This window comes from Vipera ursinii (genome assembly GCF_947247035.1).
Source record: "Vipera ursinii genome assembly, chromosome: Z".
Taxonomy (NCBI): Eukaryota; Metazoa; Chordata; class Lepidosauria; order Squamata; family Viperidae; genus Vipera; species Vipera ursinii.
In genome coordinates this window covers 109,082,160-109,102,872 of record NC_139517.1, presented here as the reverse complement: position 1 = coordinate 109,102,872, position 20,713 = coordinate 109,082,160, and the positions used below count along the sequence as shown (strand labels likewise).

The 20,713-nt window shown below is 38.3% G+C and overlaps 1 protein-coding gene across 3 annotated transcripts in view; it reads left to right on the top strand.

Moving 5' to 3' along the window:
* The window catches only part of ABI1 (abl interactor 1), a 95,342-nt gene that overhangs the window by 22,205 nt on the left and 52,424 nt on the right, over positions 1-20,713 (top strand). For all 3 annotated transcript variants that reach the window (XM_083376193.1, XM_083376192.1, XM_083376191.1), the window contains exon 2: positions 14,450-14,617. In XM_083376193.1, coding sequence (XP_083232319.1) covers positions 14,450-14,617 — 168 coding nt within the window. The remainder of the gene's footprint in view (positions 1-14,449; positions 14,618-20,713) is intronic.

The window sequence follows — 20,713 nt, the reverse complement described above, 5'->3', positions numbered from 1 at the left end:
AGATAAAGTTTTGTCATGGATGATTCTTGCAAGCAAATAAACATAATGCCATTTTAATTTCAAGCCCCATTAGTAACAGACAACAAGAACAAAATTTCTGTAATGACCCTGTGAAATCACAGAAATCTCTATCCAGTAGTTTAGTTTATAACCAGTGACTGTGTGTGTGCCTACACCAAAGTTTTCTTTTTATAGCTGTATGCGTCTCCTCAGAGTTAATTGTAAACATTGTTGACTTGTGTCTGGCATTTTAATTTCACTGTGGCTGCTGGCTATGCTATGTCAGATGTTGGATAGTGGTGCTGAACCAATCTGTCTGGATAAGCTAGTTAAACATGAAAGTAAGTAATTTGGCTATGTGAGATGTTGATTTTGTAATATGCTATTGATATGCACTGTTTTTGAGTCATAACTAAACTGGATTCACTTATCACCAAGCCACAGTTTGTTTTAATTGTGTGTTGTTGTTGTTGTTTTTTGGAGTAAGCAATAACATCTGAGTATGTCAGCTTCCTGCCCCCTTTAAGAGCTGCCCCTGGCTATTAAAAGTAGGGAGTTACAGATTATTTTGTTTTACTTATTTTTAAAAAATCCCATTGTCCTGGTAATAAGACCCTCTCGAGCAAATTCATTCAGTGGGTCAGATAAGAGTTTTCTTGATGGCTTTAGCTGTTGCTAAGTTATGGACTGTTTAACATTATAAAAAAATGTCCTTTCTTCTTTCCTGGCATGATTGCCAAAGAAGGTATTTGTGTGTGTGTGTGTGAGATGGCTGCATCTGGTGCAATAACAAAGATGTTAAGTCTCTGGGTGACATTATGGGTCATTGTTTTCTTGGCAACAGTAAAGAAATGTTTTGCCATTTCCTTAATCTAGCAATTTCTTTGTTTCCCAGGCTAGACTAAAGCTCACATCTTCTCTGGAATTTTGTTTTCCCAGCTCTTTTCTACTTTGCTCATGAGCCAGACAAAATAGTGCTGCAAGGCCAGTTGACTGTCCTGATATGATTAGTGAAATGCTATATTTGTTAGTTGGTTTGGTAATAAATTAAAATTAGAATCACCTAAGAATTTGTAACCAAACTTTATAAGAAATAAAGGACAAGATAAAGAAAACAATATATATATTGTTGGCAGGAATTGGATATTGTGGAAAGAACTTTTGTTAGTCTTTTATTAGTAGTTTGGGAAAACTGAGCAAAATATCTAGATCTCCGTAAACTAAACCGTGAACTTTAGTGTTTTGGCATAAAGAAAATGTGTTAAATTTATTTTCCTAAATTATATCAATTACAGAACTTAGTCTCCCCTGATTCTGAAATCTGGATGCTCAAGTGCAGCATTCAATGTCTATCAATTCAAACGTTGCACAATCTGGTATAATTCTTGAGAAGTTCTTTGGCTTCCTCTTAAAAAAGGGCATGCATGACTCTGGAACAAATTAATTTAGGTTAAACCCATTGTTCTACATCTTGTGGTTCAATTATGTGTTACGGAATTCAGTGAATCTACATTAGGCTCCTCAAACATGCAGCTTTTAATGAGTCAAAATGCCAATCAAATCTAACCGCACCGTGCTAAAGTGCTAAAGGTAAACATTTTTCTGAGGCATGTCATATCAACTTCCCTGTCTTATTTTCCACTTATTTTCCCTAGGGCTTCACTTTCCCTGCCTCTGCACTTTTAATTGGGGAATTTATACAGAGGTACATTCATTCTACCACATTGTCATTTGCACTAATATGTCACTAAATACTGTCAACTGCAACACTTTCATTTGTACAGAGTAATACTGCAAATGGGTAATCATCTTATTTTTTTGTCCTTTCCCCAGTTTCAGACAGCAATATTTAAGGTGGGGAATCTTATATAAAATAACGTGAAAATAAAAGGACAACCTTTCTGATGGCTTGGATGTATTTTTTTTTCTCGTTACATAAACTTTATCTACAGGTGGTTGGATTAATTCTGTCAAAGATACCTTCATAACCATGTACATGTTCAGATTGTAAAATTAAAAATGCAAGAATAGATATTATGTTATAGTTGCACATTATACCAAGCCATTATACCAGGTTTGTGAAGTAATTTAAAAGTTGCATTTGCATGGCATACTGAAATGAAAACTAGCCTGCTCTATTTTATGTTTCGTTTATTGCATAAACACAACTCTGTGATTAGTGTATGGTTTAATTCTTTCATAAGAAGCAGCAAATTAAGCTAAATTAGTAAATAATAGATAACACAGTCTGGTTTACGTGTATCATGAAGCCCCATCTCATAGGCTGCAAATGGCAATAGCTTAGTTTGATGATGATGATAGCAGAAAGTATAGCAAAATGATTGAATAATTTGATTTGTTTCACACAAGCCAAAACTTAAGGTTCATTTTCTTAGGATAAGCTTGATTGCAGTTCTGGATAGAGCTATTTGAAATCACTTCAGAATGCGTGCTTTATGGGATGCTTCTAATTAAAAACAGACTGGGTTTACTTTTATTTAAAAGCAGGCTATTTTTAAAAAAACTTTGAATTGTAATGCAGGTTTTGAACTGGAATTAGCCTTATTTTAAATGGAATATAATTTTTGAATAAATATCTTAATAAAGATATTTATTAAGCACTGAATTTAAAATGCATTCATAGAAAAGATGATCAGTGCCTAATGTCAAATCCATTTTTGCACTCTGACATGATTACTGGAATAGACAAACTGTGGCATAGAAGTTGTTTCTAAATAACAATCTTAACCCTGCTGCTCCGGCTTCTAGCAGTTGCCTTTCCACTTTCTGCTAGTAGCCCCCTTTATTTCCAAGAATAAGGGGAGCTGGTGGACTATCCTAATCTTTCAGCAGATCAGTACCTGCTTTGAAAAAAGTCTTGGAAATCAGTTTCCTTTGATCTACATTTATAAACATCATTTTACACCCATAATTAGATGTGACTGTAAAATAAAAAGCATGGTTTACTATTGCATCAAAGTATGTTACCTGGGGCCACAGATACACCCACTCATCTTGATTTGTTGTTAGTTGCGAAGTCGTGTCCGACCCATCGTGACCCCATGGACAAGGATCCTCCAGGCCTTCCTGTCCTCTACTATCTTCTGGAGTCCATTTAGGCTCACACCTACTGCTTCAGTGACTCCATCCAGCCACCGCATTCTCTGTCGTCCCCTTCTTCTCTTGCCCTTAACCTTTCCCAGCATTAGGATCTTCTCTAGTGAGTACTTTCTTCTCATTAGGTGGCCAAAGTATTTGAGTTTCAACTTCAGGATCTGGCCTTCTAAAGAGCAGTCAGGGTTGATCTCCTCTAGGACTGACCGGTTTGATCGCCTTGCAGTCCAAGGGACTCGCAGGAGTCTTCTCCAGCACCATAGTTCAAAGGCTTCCATTCTTTGGCGCTCAACCTTTCTTATGGTCCAACTTTCACAGCCATACATTACACCTGGGAAGACCATAGCCTTGACTATACGCACTTTTGTTGGCAGGGTGATTTCTCTGCTTTTTAGTGTGCTGTCTAGATTTGCCATGGCTTTCCTCCCCAGGAGCAAGCGTCTTTTAATTTCTTGGCTGCAGTCCCCATCTGCAGTGATCTTGGAGCCCAGGAAAATAAAATCTGTCACTACCTCCATTTCTTCCCCATTTATTTGGCAGGAATTGAGAGGGCCGGATGCCATGATCTTGGTTTTCTTAATGTTTAGTTTCAACCCAACTTTTGTACTCTCCTTCTTCACTCGCAACAAGAGGCTCTTTAGTTCCTCTTCACTTTCTGCAGCCCCTTAAGTTCTCTAGAAGTTGCTGCTGAATTATAATATTAAAAGATTAGAAGCTTGGAGACTGTGAACTGTTTAAATCTACTTTTATTTATATGAAATGCATATAAATACATGTATAGATTTATATTTTTATATACACACACTTTTATTTCTTTATAAGTATAATTGTATTATACGTGTATGTGTATAATTATGTTTAACTTTCAATGGAATAAAATATTGCTTTTATGTTATTTCTACTCATTACTTTAAAAGGGTTCTACTCTTTTTGGATTACTGTTGTCAGAAGGAAAAGAGCCACATGCGGTTCTCTTCCTGAAAAACATGGACCCCCATCATTCGAAATAATATCAATAGCAATAGCACTTAGACTTACATACCACTTCACAGTGCTTTACAGCACTCTCTGAGGGGTTTACAAATGTCTGCATATTGCCCCCAGCAATCTGGGTCCTCATTTTACTGACCTCAGAATGATGGAAGACTGAATCAACCTTGAGCCAGTAAGAATTGAACTGTTGAACTGCGAGCAGTCAGCAAAAGTAGCCTGCAGTACTGCATTCTAACCACTATGCCACCATGGCTCAGAAATAAAAACTAAAAAGTTTCAGGCTCATGTATTTTCCTTTTGTATGGATACTTCTTATCCATTGTTTCTGCTCAATTCTAGTTTGTAGACTTTTGTGTAGTAGATCAGGACTGAGCAATCCCTGGTTTATGACATTTCTTATGCCTAACCCATAGAAAATAATTTATTTTGACTTACTTCCTTCCTTCCTTCCTTCCTTCCTTCCTTCCTTCCTTCCTTCCTTCCTTCCTCCCTCCCTCCCTCCCTCCCAACCAACCAACCCTATCTTGAAGAACACTATTGAGAAAAATTGGAGGAGGGAGTAATGTGTACAACATCTTGGGTTTTGAAGGAAAAGTGGCGTATAAATCAACTGGGGATAAAGATTTGGGTCTTTCCTGTGAAATTCATATAGGTTCCAGTGGAATGTTGATTGTCACCATGTTATATGGTTTGTCAACATCAGAGTCATGAAGTATTATGTGCAATATATGTGAATTACTTTTTTATGAGCTGCTCTCATGTAATTGGAAAAACATTTTTTAAAATTATGAATATTCCATAGTGTCACCAAACCTTTATTTTCACATGTCTTTTTCTTCAACTTGATCAATTTCCTCCCATTTTGCAATCAGTATTTTAAGAATAGCAGCAAGTAACATATGTTTTTGTTCTCTTTTGCTCAATATAATTTTCTGTCTCTCAGAGAAATTCTGTGGCTGTTGTTGTGGTGACTGTCCTAGCTTTCTTCCTTGCATCGTTTAACAATTGACTTGCACACAGCAAGGTTGAGTTCTTGCTAAGTATCTTTAAAAGCTTTATGGATAATAATAATAGTAATAATGGGCTTCCTCATATAAAATTCTATATGTAGCCCTTCTGTAATTATTTTAAATGATGTCTGGATGTACAGTTCTTAATAGTTCCTGCAAATTGGACTCTTGGCTCATAGTAGGTAAACATTATCTAGTGTGAGTGGGATAATTAAACCTCTGGGACACATTATTGTAGATCATAGGTGGAAAGCTGAGATTAAGCTGAACATAAACTGAAAACGTAGTTTGAAAAATCCAATACATTAGCATTGTACTTGCAGCCTCACAACCATCCTGAAAGGAAGCTTTCAGTAAAAAGTGTGTGGGTTCAGTTTATGCTATGCTCCATAAGAAATGATATCTAGGCATTTTCCTCTGGAGCAGTGGGGTGGACATTTAGCCACTAGCAGTCTCCTCACTCCTATCTCTCATCAGTTAACCCATATGCCTTCTCACGATTACCCTCCACTTCCCAGTTTTTCCAAGGGGCAGCTTGGCCGCTCACCCTTCCTTGGTATGAAAAGCTAAATTTACCGAGTGATATGAATCAATTGCTGAGCATGTAAGGGTGAACACCAGTGACTCATGGAAGAATCAGAGATGAATATTTCAATAACAATTCATGCTCTCTTATTTCTTCCACTAATCCATATCGCCCTTTAGTGTTTTTCCCTACCTATTTCAAAATTAAGTCTGCTTCAGTTTGGGAGATTCGTGGTTACAGACTAGCTAACAGCTTTACATTTCTATATCTCATTGGCTCTGGTGGACTTAAAAGTGATTGGTCCAAAGCCATTCAGTTCATTTCAAGGTAGAGTGAAAACTTGAAACTGAGTCTCGCCAGCCTAATGTCTGAACAACTATGCTACAAGGCTTTTCATTATCCCCAGCCTGAAGGATTGCAGCCCAATCCCACTATGTGGTTGATAAATCATAGGGAGAGCCTATTTATAGGAAGGCAATATTGTTCTTAATAAAAAGGAAAGATCCACTTATTGTATTTAATTAAAAAGGATAAGCCACTGCCAAGGCAATCATCAGATAAACAAAACTTATTTGACCAAAAGGACAGTCTGGGAAAACACCTCAGGTAGCACCTTCTCTCCCAGTCCAATTCTCATGAAGATAGAAGAGGGAGGAAAAATAGCACATTCAGATTCTGTACCATATAACTGTTCTAATAAAACTAGCTTTAGATCTACATGGTGTCTCTTTCTTAGTGTGTTCTTCTTGATAGGGCTGACATTGATGAAGAACTCTCCGTAGCAGTCAAGCAAAGGATTTCTTGCAAATTTTAAGACTCAAATTTATTACTTTATTTATTAAAATTTATATGACCACTTTACTTCCTTTGTTTGAAGGAAGTAAAACCCTAAATACAAAATCCAATTAACCACTCCTCTGGTACAACAATCAAACAAACCACTTGATAGGCTCTGTATTACCCTGGAATCCTCCGACCCACTGGCAAAACTAGATATGCAGGGTCTTTCAAAAGAGTATCAAATTGGGGGCCAGTCTTATATATTCAAGTATAATGTACCACAGGGAGGGAGGCGCCACAGAGTACGCCTTTCTTCTTGGTCCCATAAGGTGGATTTCCTTCAGAGAGGGAGAACAGAGTGGGAATAGAGGAAGCACACTAAGATTAGGAAAAAGAAATGGAGAACCCATTCATTTTTTTGTTTTTGTTTCTGTAATAGTTTCTCTCACAGTGATTCCAGCCTTCCTTTAAAGTTAATGGGCAATGGGCATCAATCTGCATTCTAGGATTTGTAAGAATTACTGCTGCGGAACATAGCTGTGCAGTAGAAGGTGTTTGGAACGTGTTGTGAGAAAATCAATAAATTAGTCACTATTGTTTAGAAACAAGGAATTGCTTATTTGTCTTTTTTTCTTAAAATTTTATTTGAAGTAGTGCTGATAGAATTCTTATGAGGAATGCAGTGAGGTAGGTCAGCATTACATCAGGCCTCTTTTATGGATGTGAGTCAGTGTGGTTTGACCAACGCTGATTAGGTTCACCCAACATCTTAAGCCACAGTATGATTGTTTACTTTTAGGTTGACATGTTGGAAAAATGCAGGCAGTCTTTTTTGTAAACTATGCCTAATTTTGTAATGTAGCTAACTTCTTGTGGTTTATTTAATAAGTCATGATTGAAACAAGGCAGACATAGGATAAAACCCATGTGGATCTTTAAGTTCCTCTAGCTTTGAGTTGCAAAGGCATGTCAGGTTGCTGTGTATATGGATCATAGAAAAATTCGATGGGTAGGTAAACCTGTGTGCCTTAGTCTTCTTCCTGCATTCCAAGGAAATATAAACTAAAGACTCTGACAGTTTTGCAACTTTTGGTCATGACACATGTTGGCACAGTGGTTAGAATGCAGTATTGCAGGCTGCTCTGTTCACTGCCAGGAGTTCAATCTTGACCGGCTCAAGGTTGACTCAGCCTTCTATCCTTCTGAGGTTGGTAAAATGAGGACCCAGATTGTTAGGGGCAATATGCTGACCCTGTAAACTGTTTAGAGAGGACTGTAAAGCATTATGAAGTGTTATATGAAATTTAGTGCTATGTTATTACTATTTTAAGTGCAGGCTTCAGTTCCCAGAATTCCATAGCCAGTTAGCTAGAAGAATTCTGGGAGTTGAAGTGCACATATTTTAAAGTGGCCAAGATTGAGAAACAGGCTCTAGCTCTTTGCCCAGCATTTTTATCTGTGGAAAAAAGCAAGATTTCTCGCAGTAGAGCTGGAAATAATTATATTTGGCTACTTCAGCTAATTTGTCAGAAAAGTCAACTAATATAGTGCCATTTTATTCACAGCAACAAAACTTTTGCAAGTAGCCAAATAAATTATTTGCCATATGGAGACGATCACAGTGTCAGTGAGAAATATAAAAGAAAGAAAGAAAGAAAGAAAGAAAGAAAGAAAGAAAGAAAGAAAGAAAGAAAGAAAGAAGGGAGGGAGGGAGGGAGGGAGGGAGGGAGGGAAGGAAGGAAGGAAGGAAGGAAGGAAGGAAGGAAGGAAGGAAGGAAGGAAAGAAGGACATTTTCACTAGAAAAATGTATTTCTTAATGACATTTATGTAAATGATTGCCCAACATTTATACAACAGAGAATATCCCAATTACTTCAGCTCTGTTTCCCAGCAGTGAGTAATTGCGGCTCTCGTGATCATCATCCTGCCACAAGGCTAAGAGGCTATCACTTCCTTTCTTACTTCCTGATAGTTTTATTTTTATTTTGTATTTTGGCGGAATGAACAAAAGTAAAGCTGTATCTTTGAATTTTGAGGTTGGCACAACTGTGGAAAACGTCTGAGAGAAATATAACCATCGTTACCTTTTTCTACTTTTTTCCATAGATTTTGTTTGACTTACTATAGCTTACTTATTTTTATTAAAACAACAATAATTTTTCAGTTGCATTTCTTTTTGTTCATGCTTGATTATTTCTAAACTGACTTCTCCTTTGTCCTTTCTTGCTTTCAGTAATTACTCTTCCTGTAATTTTATAGACAAATATATCTGTGATTAGCTCTCTTTTGTTTTGTAGAGCACTTATGGGTCTTCTTAGTTCCTTCCTCTTCAGTGCCTCTTAAAACTCATTGTCCAAAGCAATTACACAATCTGGTAAGACCTTTTCAGACTAGTGCATTTTATTATAAAGACTTAGTTCAAAACAGATTATGTCTATTTAATAAAATGTGTTATTTTTTTTAAAAAAGCCACAGGATATTTTCTCATTTTTTTTTGCTACTGTAGTCTAACGGTACAATCTTCCTAAAATCTCTTGCTTTGATAATTGTGGTTGGGAGGAATTAGATTTCATGTCTTCCAACGTACATTGAAATTGGAAATTTCATAACAGTATGGATTACTTGGTGAAAAGATATAAAGAGAGATGTTGTAATTTTTTTTTCATTTCTAATATGACTTGAGCTGTTTTAATCAGCATGAATTAACCAGTTGGATTTTTAAAAGTATCCATAAATAACTGATTTGTACAATTTGGATTAAAAAGACAAAAGAAGCCTCTTCAAGCAAATAGAACAACTCTTCGTCTTGAGATAGCCTGGTACTTTCCAAGTGGTTTGGTCTGCTGCCCCCATAAATGTCTCCACCCAGACTTTTTAGTCCACAATGTTAAGTGGGTATCAGGTTTCCTACCCCTGTACTGTAAAATAAAGCAAGGATGGTTGTTCCGTGGGGGACATAAACTGACATTGTTTTGTCAGTATGGAGTCATTATTTGCTCCGTAAAGATCAGAACTTACAGCATGTCTATTGAAAGAAGCTCCTGTTGTCTTTTCTCTTGTAAACTGGTACACTTACTTTCTTCTCAGTTTTACCTTTAAAGGAGTTACTATGGGCTGGTAAATTTATCATTCTGTTTGTTCCACAGTCCCTGCAGAGACTCCTAGACACTTGTCTATATAGAGAATTGCTTTGAAAAAAATGTTTTCAAACGAACGGTAAATACACAGAACAAAGACATAAAATATAACCAGATTAATCAACAAATAAAGCAGTAAAAACAATGCAACTAAATTTGTATAAGCTTAAATCAGACATGTCAAACTTGCGACATCACGTGACGTCGTGTAACGTATCGGGACAGTTTTGCCATTGCCGGCATTGAGATGGGTGCGGCTTCCAGATGATGCATCTGGCCTGCGGGCCGGCAGTTTGACACCCCTGGCTTAAATGCAAGCCCCAACATGATTACAAAAATTGTTTATCTGTACAATTACACAATTTAGAAATACTGAGACAAAAAAAAAACAACAACTAGTGGCTACAATATACGACATGAAATCCAATATAGGTAGTCCTCGACTTACAAAGTTCATTTAGTGACTGTTTGAAGTTACAGCAGCTCTGAAAAAAGTGACTTATGACCGTTTTTCACTCAATGGCTGCAGCATCCCCATGGTCGTGGTAAAAATTCAGATGCTTGGGAACAGATTCACATTTATTTATTTATTTTATTATTTATTTTATTACATTTATATACCGCCCTTTCCCGAAGGACTCAGGGCAGTTTACAGGGTGATTAAAAACAAAAATACAAAAGTTAAAAACAAATTTTAAAAAATTATATCCGTCCCTGAATAAGTAAAACCCCAGTTAAAATTAAAATTAAAATTAAAGTTCTCAGCCTGGGCCAGAGAGCTCGAAGAGCCAGGTCTTCAGGTCCCGGCGGAATGAACGGAGGTCGGGGGCAGTCCTAAGCTCCACTGGCAGCTGGTTCCAAAGGGCAGGCGCACCCACTGAGAAGGCCCTATCCCTGGGTGTCGTCCACCGGCAATCTCTTACCGGTGGCACCCTGAGAAGACCCTCCCTGTGGGAGCGCACTGGACGAAGGGAGCTTGATGCCGGCAGCAGATGTTCCCTCAGATATCCCGGACCCAAGCCATTTAGGGCTTTATAGGTCATCACCAGCACCTTGAATCTCACCCGGAGGGCAATCGGGAGCCAATGCAGCTCGTGGAGTAGAGGTGTTACATGAGAGTATCGGAAGGCCCCAATCACAACTCGCGGGGCCGCATTCTGCACCAGCTGAAGCCTTCGAGTGGTCCTCAAGGGCAGCCCCATGTAGAGAGCGTTGCAGTAGTCTAAACGGGAGGTCACGAGCGCATGAGTGACTGTGTGTAGGGCATCTCGGTCCAGATAGGGTCGCAACTGGCGCACCAGGCGAACCTGGGCAAAAGCCCCCCCTGGTCACCGCTCCTATATGGTCTTTAAAATTGAGTCGTGAGTCCAGGAGGATGCCCAAGTTGCGAGCCCTATCAATTTATGATTGCTGTAAGGTCCCAGGGTCACGTAATTAGCTTTTGTGACCTTCTGATAAGCAAAGGGAAATAGGAAAACCAGATTCCCTTAATAATTGTGTCATTAATTTAACAACTGTAGTGATTCACTTAACAACTGTGGCAAGAAAGGTTGTAAAATGGAGCAAAATTCACTTAACAAATGTCTCACTTAACAAAAATTTTGGGCTGAGTTGAGAATACTACTGGTATTCTCATGAATAGACTTACTTACGTGATGCAGTGTCCAACCAGGATTACCTGTATTTTTCCCCCCTCTTTAAAATGTTCTATAAAATGTTCTGTAGAAATATTTTGCAGGAAATTATGCTGCTAGGATGTCATCCTTGAAGGCTAATTACATTTCTTTAGTATAATTTTAACAGGGTTCAGAGCTTTAAAACAGTGGGGCAGGATAGAGTTATTATAAAGAAAATGACTATAGCAATAATATAAAAGGTATTAAAAATGTACAATAACATGTAAAATTATTTTTGGTATGAAGGTAAATTTTTAAAATATGCTTCCCAAGAGTTAGATATACATGTAGTTAAGTAGATCTAAACAGCCTTACTAGTTAAGGTTCAGGTTGCACAAAGCTGCCTTTAGAACAAAGTAATAAATAAGAATTATATCTTTTCCCTAGAGAAAAAACTATTAGCTATATTAGGTTTGAGACATGCCTTGCATCTTTGTTCACATGTTACAACTGAAGTTATGTAGACCACACAGGTCCTTGGAGAACAGATGAAAAGATTGTGGACTGATATTTATTAATCTTGGCAAAATTAAAAACTAGTATTTTAAGAAATGTAAGAACAGAGTTTACAGATTTTCAAATTTGCAAATGATTAGCAACATTCAACACTCTCTCTTGCTTTCCTTGCTACCAATATTAACATTTATTGTCTGTATCTTTTTTTTGACTTAGTCTCTAAATCAGCTTTCTTACACTTGCACACCATCAGGATGTATGAATGTTAACTCCCAGATTTCTCAATAATGGGAAACCAGGAAATTCAAATCCATACCTCTGCAGGATACTTAGGTTGGGGAAATTTATTCAGATTTAAAGGTAAAGGTTCCCTCGCACATGTGTGTTAGTCGTTTCCAACTCTAGGGGCCGGTGCTCATCTCCGTTTCAAAGCCAAAGTGCCAGCGTTTGTCCGAGGATATCTCTGTGATCATGTGTGATCATGTGATGATGACTAGTTGCCAAAGGCGCACGGAACGCTGTTATCTTCCCACTGTAGTAGTCCCTATTTTTCTACTTGCATTTTTATGTGCTTTTGAACTGCTAGGTTGGCAGAAGCTGGGATGAGTAACAGGCGCTCACTCTGTTTCGCGGCACTCGGGATTCGACCCGCCAAAGTGCCGACCATCTGATCGACAAGCTCAGCATCCTAACCCACTGAGCAGATTTAATGATACTTAATTAGGGTAAGAGTTGAAAGGGTGAAAGGAATTTTTTAAGGTTTACAAGTTTTGAAATCAGGAAACCCAGAAGTTTGTTTGTACAGTAGCTGAAAATTGCATTTCCTTGCACAGAATGTACACCTTTTCTATTAGCAGCTCATCTTCCATTTGCCTATTCAATCTGTCAACAGTAATGCTTCATCCCTCAAAAGAATATCTCTTATGGATATGAAATACTACTTTAAAAGGAAATGGAGTCCTTCTTCCCTCACGCCTTTCTTAGTTGTGTCTTGTTTCAACGGTTTGTGTTCAGTACTAATGATTCTGAAAACAAGTCCTTGATATATGACCATCATTCTTTTCAACTGAAATGTGAAGATTTAAGAACCTTATGAATATTACAATTCCAAAAACATTTTAAGAATTTGTTCAATGTGTTTAGGTCTTGGATCCCTACATGGTGTACAGGAGACTCTTTGTGCCTATCAAGTTCCCTGCTCTATCATTCTGATCCAAAACAAAAACAAAAAAACTAAACACATTGAGCTTAAAAAAGTGAAGGTGACAAAACTGCAAAGCAAATCACCAGCTTCCATTACTGAAGTTTTCAGGGGAATAGATACTGAATCAAGAAGCCTCTCTGTATGTTTTTTTTTTAAAAAAAAGATACTGGGTGCCGCACACTGCTTAGTTGACGGCTATGTTTTTGAAGCTAGAAGTATGCAAAATGTTGCAAGATTGAAATATTACAACCTCAGAAATGTCCTGATGCTGTGCTAATCTTACTAGAAATATTCTGACTGTTTTTCAATCAAATAATCTTGCGGGGTATTTTTTAGTATAGAATTCATCTGATAAAGTGGGAACAATGTTGGAATACTTTTGGTAACATTTCGGGAATGAAACATTTTAACCACAGGCCATAAAAGGTTGAGAACTGCTATCTTAAGTCTCTTAAAACCCTCAGGCTAATTGGGAGAACTGCACAGTTGCACACAGTACTGTTTATTTTTCTTTCAATAAAACACTAAGAGGAATTTTATTGCACGTAGATGAGGAGGGGAGAGGGAGAAGTAATGTTTGCTGTGCTGCCACCTGTGGGAGCAAGCAAATCTTATTTTTTTAGACCAAGATATTGGAATATGGCAAGGGTTAGCTTGATAATTTCATCCAGATTAATTATTTCCTAGCTCATTGGCTTGTATTTCCTAATACCTTTTTGGAGCTATCAGATCTAGTGGCCATTTAGCACTTGCCTGCCAGGCATCACCCCCATTGGTCTTCCTAGGGCCTCCTGCAACTTTTAGCCTATCCTGGCTCTCTAATTTGCATGTGGCCTGTGCTGGCTCTCCCAGGATCTCCTTATCTGGAAGTCCTATCTCTTGCAGCTTAATGACCTTTGTGTCTTGGGTTACAACAGTAATCAGGATTGCCCGGGATGATTGTCGGTAAACAATGTGGAATTATGTAGTTGTGCTTTATGTCTGTATCATTTATTACCATCGTAATCTGAGAACTACCTGTAGTTGTACCTTGAATATACTTTTATTTGTATTGAAATTCATAAGCTCCTATGAAATAGTAAGAGTTTAACTAGCTTGTGTAAAAAAAGTCTTTAAAATTCTTCTGTAATAGTCAACCAAAACTGCATATAATACCGGTATTGCTAGTTCCCCCCCCCTTGTTTCCATTTGAATAACCAGTTTGTCTATCTGGGTGTGCACTATTCTGCAGGAGACCTTTCCTGTTTCTGAATTGTCTGATTGGAACATACTGTACACTCCAAGAATATTAGCCTGTGTGTTTCATACATCCCATTCCTTGTGAAGAGAATTGTAAAGTGTTTCTAGGGGACACAATTGTGGGATACTTTCTTTGGAGTCACCAAAATGTTTTGAAAAGATTATATGTGCCTAAGTATTTGTTCAACTCTCACTCTATAAAATATATTAAAGCACAATCAGTAACTGATTAATTTGTTAAGAGTTCATGCTTGATCCCTCTCTGAATCTTAAAAAAATAACAAACTTTTCATTTTCTTGTCTCATTCTTTAGGCTCCAGACAAAAGGAAAGCATTAGAAGAGACCAAAGCATATACGACCCAATCTTTAGCCAGTGTTGCTTACCAGATCAATGCATTGGCCAACAATGTGCTCCAACTCTTGGATATCCAAGCCTCCCAACTACGGAGAATGGAATCCTCTATTAATCATATTTCACAGGTAAATTATTTGCCAGGAAATTAAGTTGTTATAGATATTTTCTTCCTCCACAAACGGTAACCGGGTAATAATGTACTTCAAAATGTATCTCAATTTATGCCAACATCTTCAGGTCTGGGGAGGCCAGACATGCTGTATTCGTGACATAAGCTTCACTGACTTCAAATTTGAGATAAACTATTCTTTATCTGCAATATTTAACTTCATTTTTCTTCTAGTTTCACCAATTTCTTGATGTGATTACTGCATTGTATGGCTCTTATGACTTTAAAATATTCCTACTTGGTCAATTATATCAGCCCTAGCAGAAATAAAAGATAACTGTAATATATACCTGAGTTTGCAAAAGGCAACTTTTATAAAATTTATATAGTTTTAATGTGCATTTAGTAAATGATATTTTAAATACTAGCAATTGACTGGAATTTCTGTTGTTGAAAGATGCGCTTGTAAAGTGTGGTATCACATGAATGCATCATGGCAATGTCTGCAATCCCCATTGTCATTGTTACGCTTAGTTCACAGGTTGTTAAACCAGGCAGTCCTTGCAATCATGCAGGCTCCCAATGACCAAAGTTAATGTGGAAGCCTATAGCAAAGTCCCAGGTGCTTGTAAACAGACTGTCAAGTTAAGTGAGAGCTGTTTGCCATGCACACAGATTACAGTCATGTGAATGCAGAGAGCTAGGATGGTCAAAAGTTCCAGGACCAGTCATAAGTATTATTTGTTCAGTGCTATTGTAACATTAAATAATTGTTGAACGAGTGGTTGTTAACCAAGGACTAGGATTTTTTTAAAAATGGCATTAAAATAAACTTATAAAGTACTACAGCTAGTTAACTATTTGCATAATTATGCAAATGAATTTCAGAGAGTTTCCTGTTTTATTTTATAATGTTTGCTTTCATGAGTGTGAATTAATCATAATTTAAACAGAAAATCTATTTTAAAATAAATATCACAATGTATATTTTTAAAATGTCATAGGATATTAGCTTGTTTAGAGAAATAGATTGCTTAAACTTTTAACTCTGTTATTTTATATTGCATTGCCTTATTAATACTAGTTAAGCCATAATCTAAGTACAAAAAGCACAGCCATTTGTTTTGACAAATTTTTGGCTTGGTATGAAGGTTGTATTATGTACAGAAACATTCAAGTCCCCTGGATTATTTTTTTTTAAAAAAAGGATGAATAATTCTTGCTTTGTAATGTAGTAGGGGAGCATTTACTGAGACTGTAAATGCTTTTTTATCTTAGAACTTTTGGAAATTAATTTAAATTCTATTATCCTCTTCAAGTTAATTTATAAAATTAACTTTTAAATTCAGTTTTATGTGCTATCATTTTTAACATTAATAAAACTAAATTGTTAGTAATTTTAGTGTTCTCAGAGCACTAAAGTACAAATACACTCAACTTATCGGTTGAGTGATTTCACTCGTTATTTGCCACAATAATGTATGAAAAGGAAATACTATTTATAAACACATACTTGGGGTTTATTTTAATATTGATGAAGTGGAATTTTTAAAATTCTACAATGTATATACAGGTATAAAAAAATGCCTACAACTTCTTTCCCCCCTCCTGCTGTGTAGATTCTACTTACCAGAAGCTATTGTTATTCTCTCGGAACATTAACCACTCACTGTTCACTGATCAATTTTCCAAATGTAACTTCTGCAGTCTACTTATGTAGGGCCTACATGCAAAGGAAATTGAGCACCAGAGTTTCTTTAAAAAGCACATAAAGATTTCCAATATCAAATATTGCCAGTTATTTTTTCAGTGGATTAAGATGACCAAACTTGCTCTGAAATGAAAATGATCAAAGTATCAAATTATACAAGTACAACATAAATGGGAGATGTGTTAAGATTATTATTTCTTTTTCAATAGCTGGTCATTTGAGGAGTGCAATGTATCGGTATATCATTATTTCATATACTGTGACCCATTAAGGCACTATAGTGAGTGCCTAAGTCTGCAGGATGGAAGACTAAAAATCTCAAACTTTTCCCAGAAACCCTTTAGGTCTTCGTATTAATTATGGCCTTGCTTTCACCCATGGAGAAGCAACTTGAAAACTTCTGCTGCACTCAATTGTTTTCCTGGAGTCTGTTCCGTAACCCCCATACAGGATCATGAGGAGACTGAGTTCCGCCATGTGTTTATTGGACCTGTGCCCCTCCTGGCTGGTATATGCAGCAGGGGAGGAGACACGAGGCTGGTTCCAGGCAGTAATAACTGCTTCTTTGAGGGAGGGTACCTTCCCTGCTGCCTTGAAGGAGGCGGTGGTGAGGCCCCTCCTCAAGAAGCCTGCCCTGGACCCGGCTATTTTGAACAACTCTTGTCCGGTCTCCAACCTTCTCTTTCTTGCGAAGGTGGTTGAGAGCTTGGTGGCACTTCAGCTCCCTCTGTTCCTGGAGGAAACTGATTATCTGGACCCATACCAATCGGGTTTCAGGCCCGGGTACAGCACGGAGACGGCATTGGTTGCACTGGTGAATGATCTCTGCCGGGCTCGGGACAGGGGTTGTTCCTCTGTCCTAGTCCTATTAGACCTCTCAGCGGCTTTTGATACCATCGACCATGGTATCCTACTGCGGCGTCTCAGGGGGTTGGGAGTGGGGGGCACTGTTTTACAGTGGTTCTCCTACCTCCTGGGCCACTCGCAGTCGGTGTTGACGGGAGGGCAGAGGTCCGCCCCGAGGCCTCTCATTTGTGGAGTTCTTCAGGGGTCGGTCCTCTCTCCCCTCTTGTTCAACATCTATATGAAGCCGCTGGGTGAGATCATTCGTGGTTTCGGGGTGGGGTATCATCAGTATGCTGATGATACCCAGCTTTTTCTTTCCATCCCGAACCAACCCAGTGATGCCCTCGACGTGATGTCCTGTTGCCTGGAGGCGGTCCGGGTTTGGATGGGGAGAAACAGGCTTCGTCTCAATCCTGCCAAGACTGAGTGGCTGTGCATACCGGCATCTCAGACTAACCAATCTTTTCCATTGTTAACTATGGGGGGGTGAGGTGTTACCCCCCGTTGATAGGGCCCGCAACTTGGGTGTCCTCCTGGATTCACGGCTCAGTTTGGAAGATCATATAGGAGCCGTGGCCAGGGGTGCTTTTGCCCAGGTTCGCCTGGTGCGCCAGTTACAGCCCTATCTGGACCGAGATGCCCTATGCACAGTCACCCATGCACTCGTGACCTCCCGGCTAGACTACTGCAATGCTCTTCACATGGGGCTGCCCCTGAGGACCACTCGGAGGCTTCAGCTGGTGCAGAATGCAGCCGCACGAGTTGTGATGGGAGTCTCCCGATACTTCCATGTAACACCTCTTCTCCGCGAGCTGCATTGGCTTCCAGTTGCCCTCCGGGTGAGATTCAAGGTGCTGGTGATGACCTATAAAGCCCTAAATGGCATGGGGCCGGATTATCTGCGGGAGCACCTGCTGCCAGCGTCAATTTCCCATCGTCCTGTGCGCTCCCACAGGGAGGGCCTCCTCAGGGTACTGCCAGTCAAGGATTGCCGACGGGCGATCCCCAGGGGGAGGGCGTTCTTTGTGGGCGCGCCTGCCCTATGGAATCAACTGCCAACAGAACTCCGGACTGCCCCCGACCTTCGTTCATTTCGCCGGGACCTAAAAACCTGGCTCTTTGAGCTATCTGGTCTGGACTGAGGGGTTTTAATGTTTTTAAATTGTGATTTTAATTTTTTGGGGCTAGACTTAATTTTATTTTATTTTAATTTTATATTGTATTGTTTTTAAATTTTGCCTTGTAAACCGCCCTGAGTCCTTCGGGAGTAGGGCGGTATATAAACCGAATAAATAAATACATACATACATACATACATACATACATACATACATACATACATACTGTGTGTTGTGTGCGTAGCTAGCTGCTTGGTAGTTAATTCTGTCACAATTACAGAACTGTTTGGGGAATGTCTTTTCCAAGTATTGTCCTGGAATGGCACACCTTGTGAATCCTCGATCTGTGTTGGGAATGCTTCCATTTTTGAACAACTGTTAGAGAAGAATCTTTACCTGACTATGTGATCTCTAACTTCTGCATGGGAAAAAGCCTTCTTCTGGGATTCCTTCCCCTGAGTTTGACAATCACTACAAGTTTGTCTGCTTTTCTAGGAGGGTTCCAAAAACGGAAGTTTTCCTTGAGGGTGTCTCATCATCTCTGTTTCATTTTTGGGCAATAATTACTATAAAAACAGATACCAGTTTGGCTAGGGAACTGGCGTCAGTTAGAATAATGTGTTAATTGGCCCCTTATGGTTCTGTACATATGATCTCTTAAGTGACATTTATGTGTTTAAGTCATATTTTTTTTAGCTTATTCAGGCACATAAGTGAAAATCAGTACTGAAACATAAAACAGTTTGTCAGATTTGCCTTAGGTCCTGGAGAGACTTTCCTAGAAATGTGAGAGCTAGCCAACAGTCCAATATAACTTCAGGATTTGGACCATTTCCTGACTAGTGATTTAAAGTGACTTTTGGCAACATTTTTGTAATTATTTGTAAGCCTATTCTCATTGATGTTTTCTTGGTACAATAATGATTTGATGATGCTCTAGGAAGCCATAAAGCACTAATGAGACAATGCTTAGAACCGAGGTCCCCAACTTTTGGGCACCAGGGACTGGTTCCATGGAGAAAAGCTTTTCCGCAGACAGGAGAGTGTGTGGGTTTGTGTGCTGCCTGCATCCCATGGATAGGGCTTTGCTTGTTTGTATGGACTAGTTGCTGGCAGGCCGCAGCCTGGTACCGGCCCACGGACCAGGGATTGGGGACCCTAACTTAGAAGAATTCCTGATACAATGGTATCTCGATACTCATTGTAAATTGGTTCAGGGAGGCACAATGAGTACTAAAAATGATGAGTACCAGACAGAGTTTTCCCACAAGGAATAATGTGATGAGTCACAAAGCAGCTGACACTGAGAAGTTCTAGCTTGTGTGTCGAGTACCAAACAAACAATGAGCACTGGAATAAAATTTTCATGTCAAAATGTGTTGAGTACCAAATTCAGTGAGGTTAAAAGTAAAATATCAAAGTACCATTGTACTTCAAAATCAGTCTTGTCTCAGAATTCTTCAGTTACATCTTCCTACATTTTGAGCCTGCCTGAATCATAACTCTCCCCCTTTTTTGCTCTGAATTAGTTCTCCTGAACTTTAAATAATATGTGGAGATTCTGTGATTTTTCTCCCTTGGAGAAAAATCCATGAGCAAAAAATAGAATGCAAGCCATTCAAAACGTACATTTAAATGATTGATTTTCTTTGGTGAATGACTATATCTACTCCTACCTACTGAAATATTTTGAAATTAAACATGTGATCATTTTTATTTTACTGGAATCCAGTGTGTGCAGTTATTTGAAGATCACAAGCTTTATATTCCTTGTGTTTTCAAGAATTAAATGAGGACAATTCATCCCATTGTGAAGGTGGTGGTATCTACTTTTACTTCCTCCATGTCAAAGAGATTTTAATTACCCATTCAGGACCCCCGCTTCCCAAAGTACCAGTGCTTATTGTATTGTGGCATTATATTATTTGAAAGTATTTGCTTATGATCTATTATCAGGAAATGAATAATTGCTTTCAACTGCCAGTGATTTGGAAGGCAAAAGCTGTTATTTTATATTTTCAATGATATTTTCCAAGAAGCTGTTCTTCTGCTTGCTATTTTTGAACAAGATTTTTTTTCTCCAAGTACTGATTATTTAAAGAACATTATCTGGAAACATCAATTACAGCTGAAACTATTTAAATCAAGGTAGGACAAATATACTGTTAGAATATGTAATGTCTATTTTACCACCATTTTTTTTCCTCATTGCTTTTTGCTTATTTTTTTCTGATAAGCACAATTCCAGAATCCTTATTTGAAATATAGGCCTTTGCATCAATTATGATACAATTTGAAGTTTAATCAGATTTTGCAGTGACACTTGGACATGAGTTATATTTTAATACTTATAATTACATAGCATTTCATAAACTGCAGCTTCATAAATCAATTGGGCTATGGCCACTTTTTGGAAAATCGAGAAAACAGTTGCTTA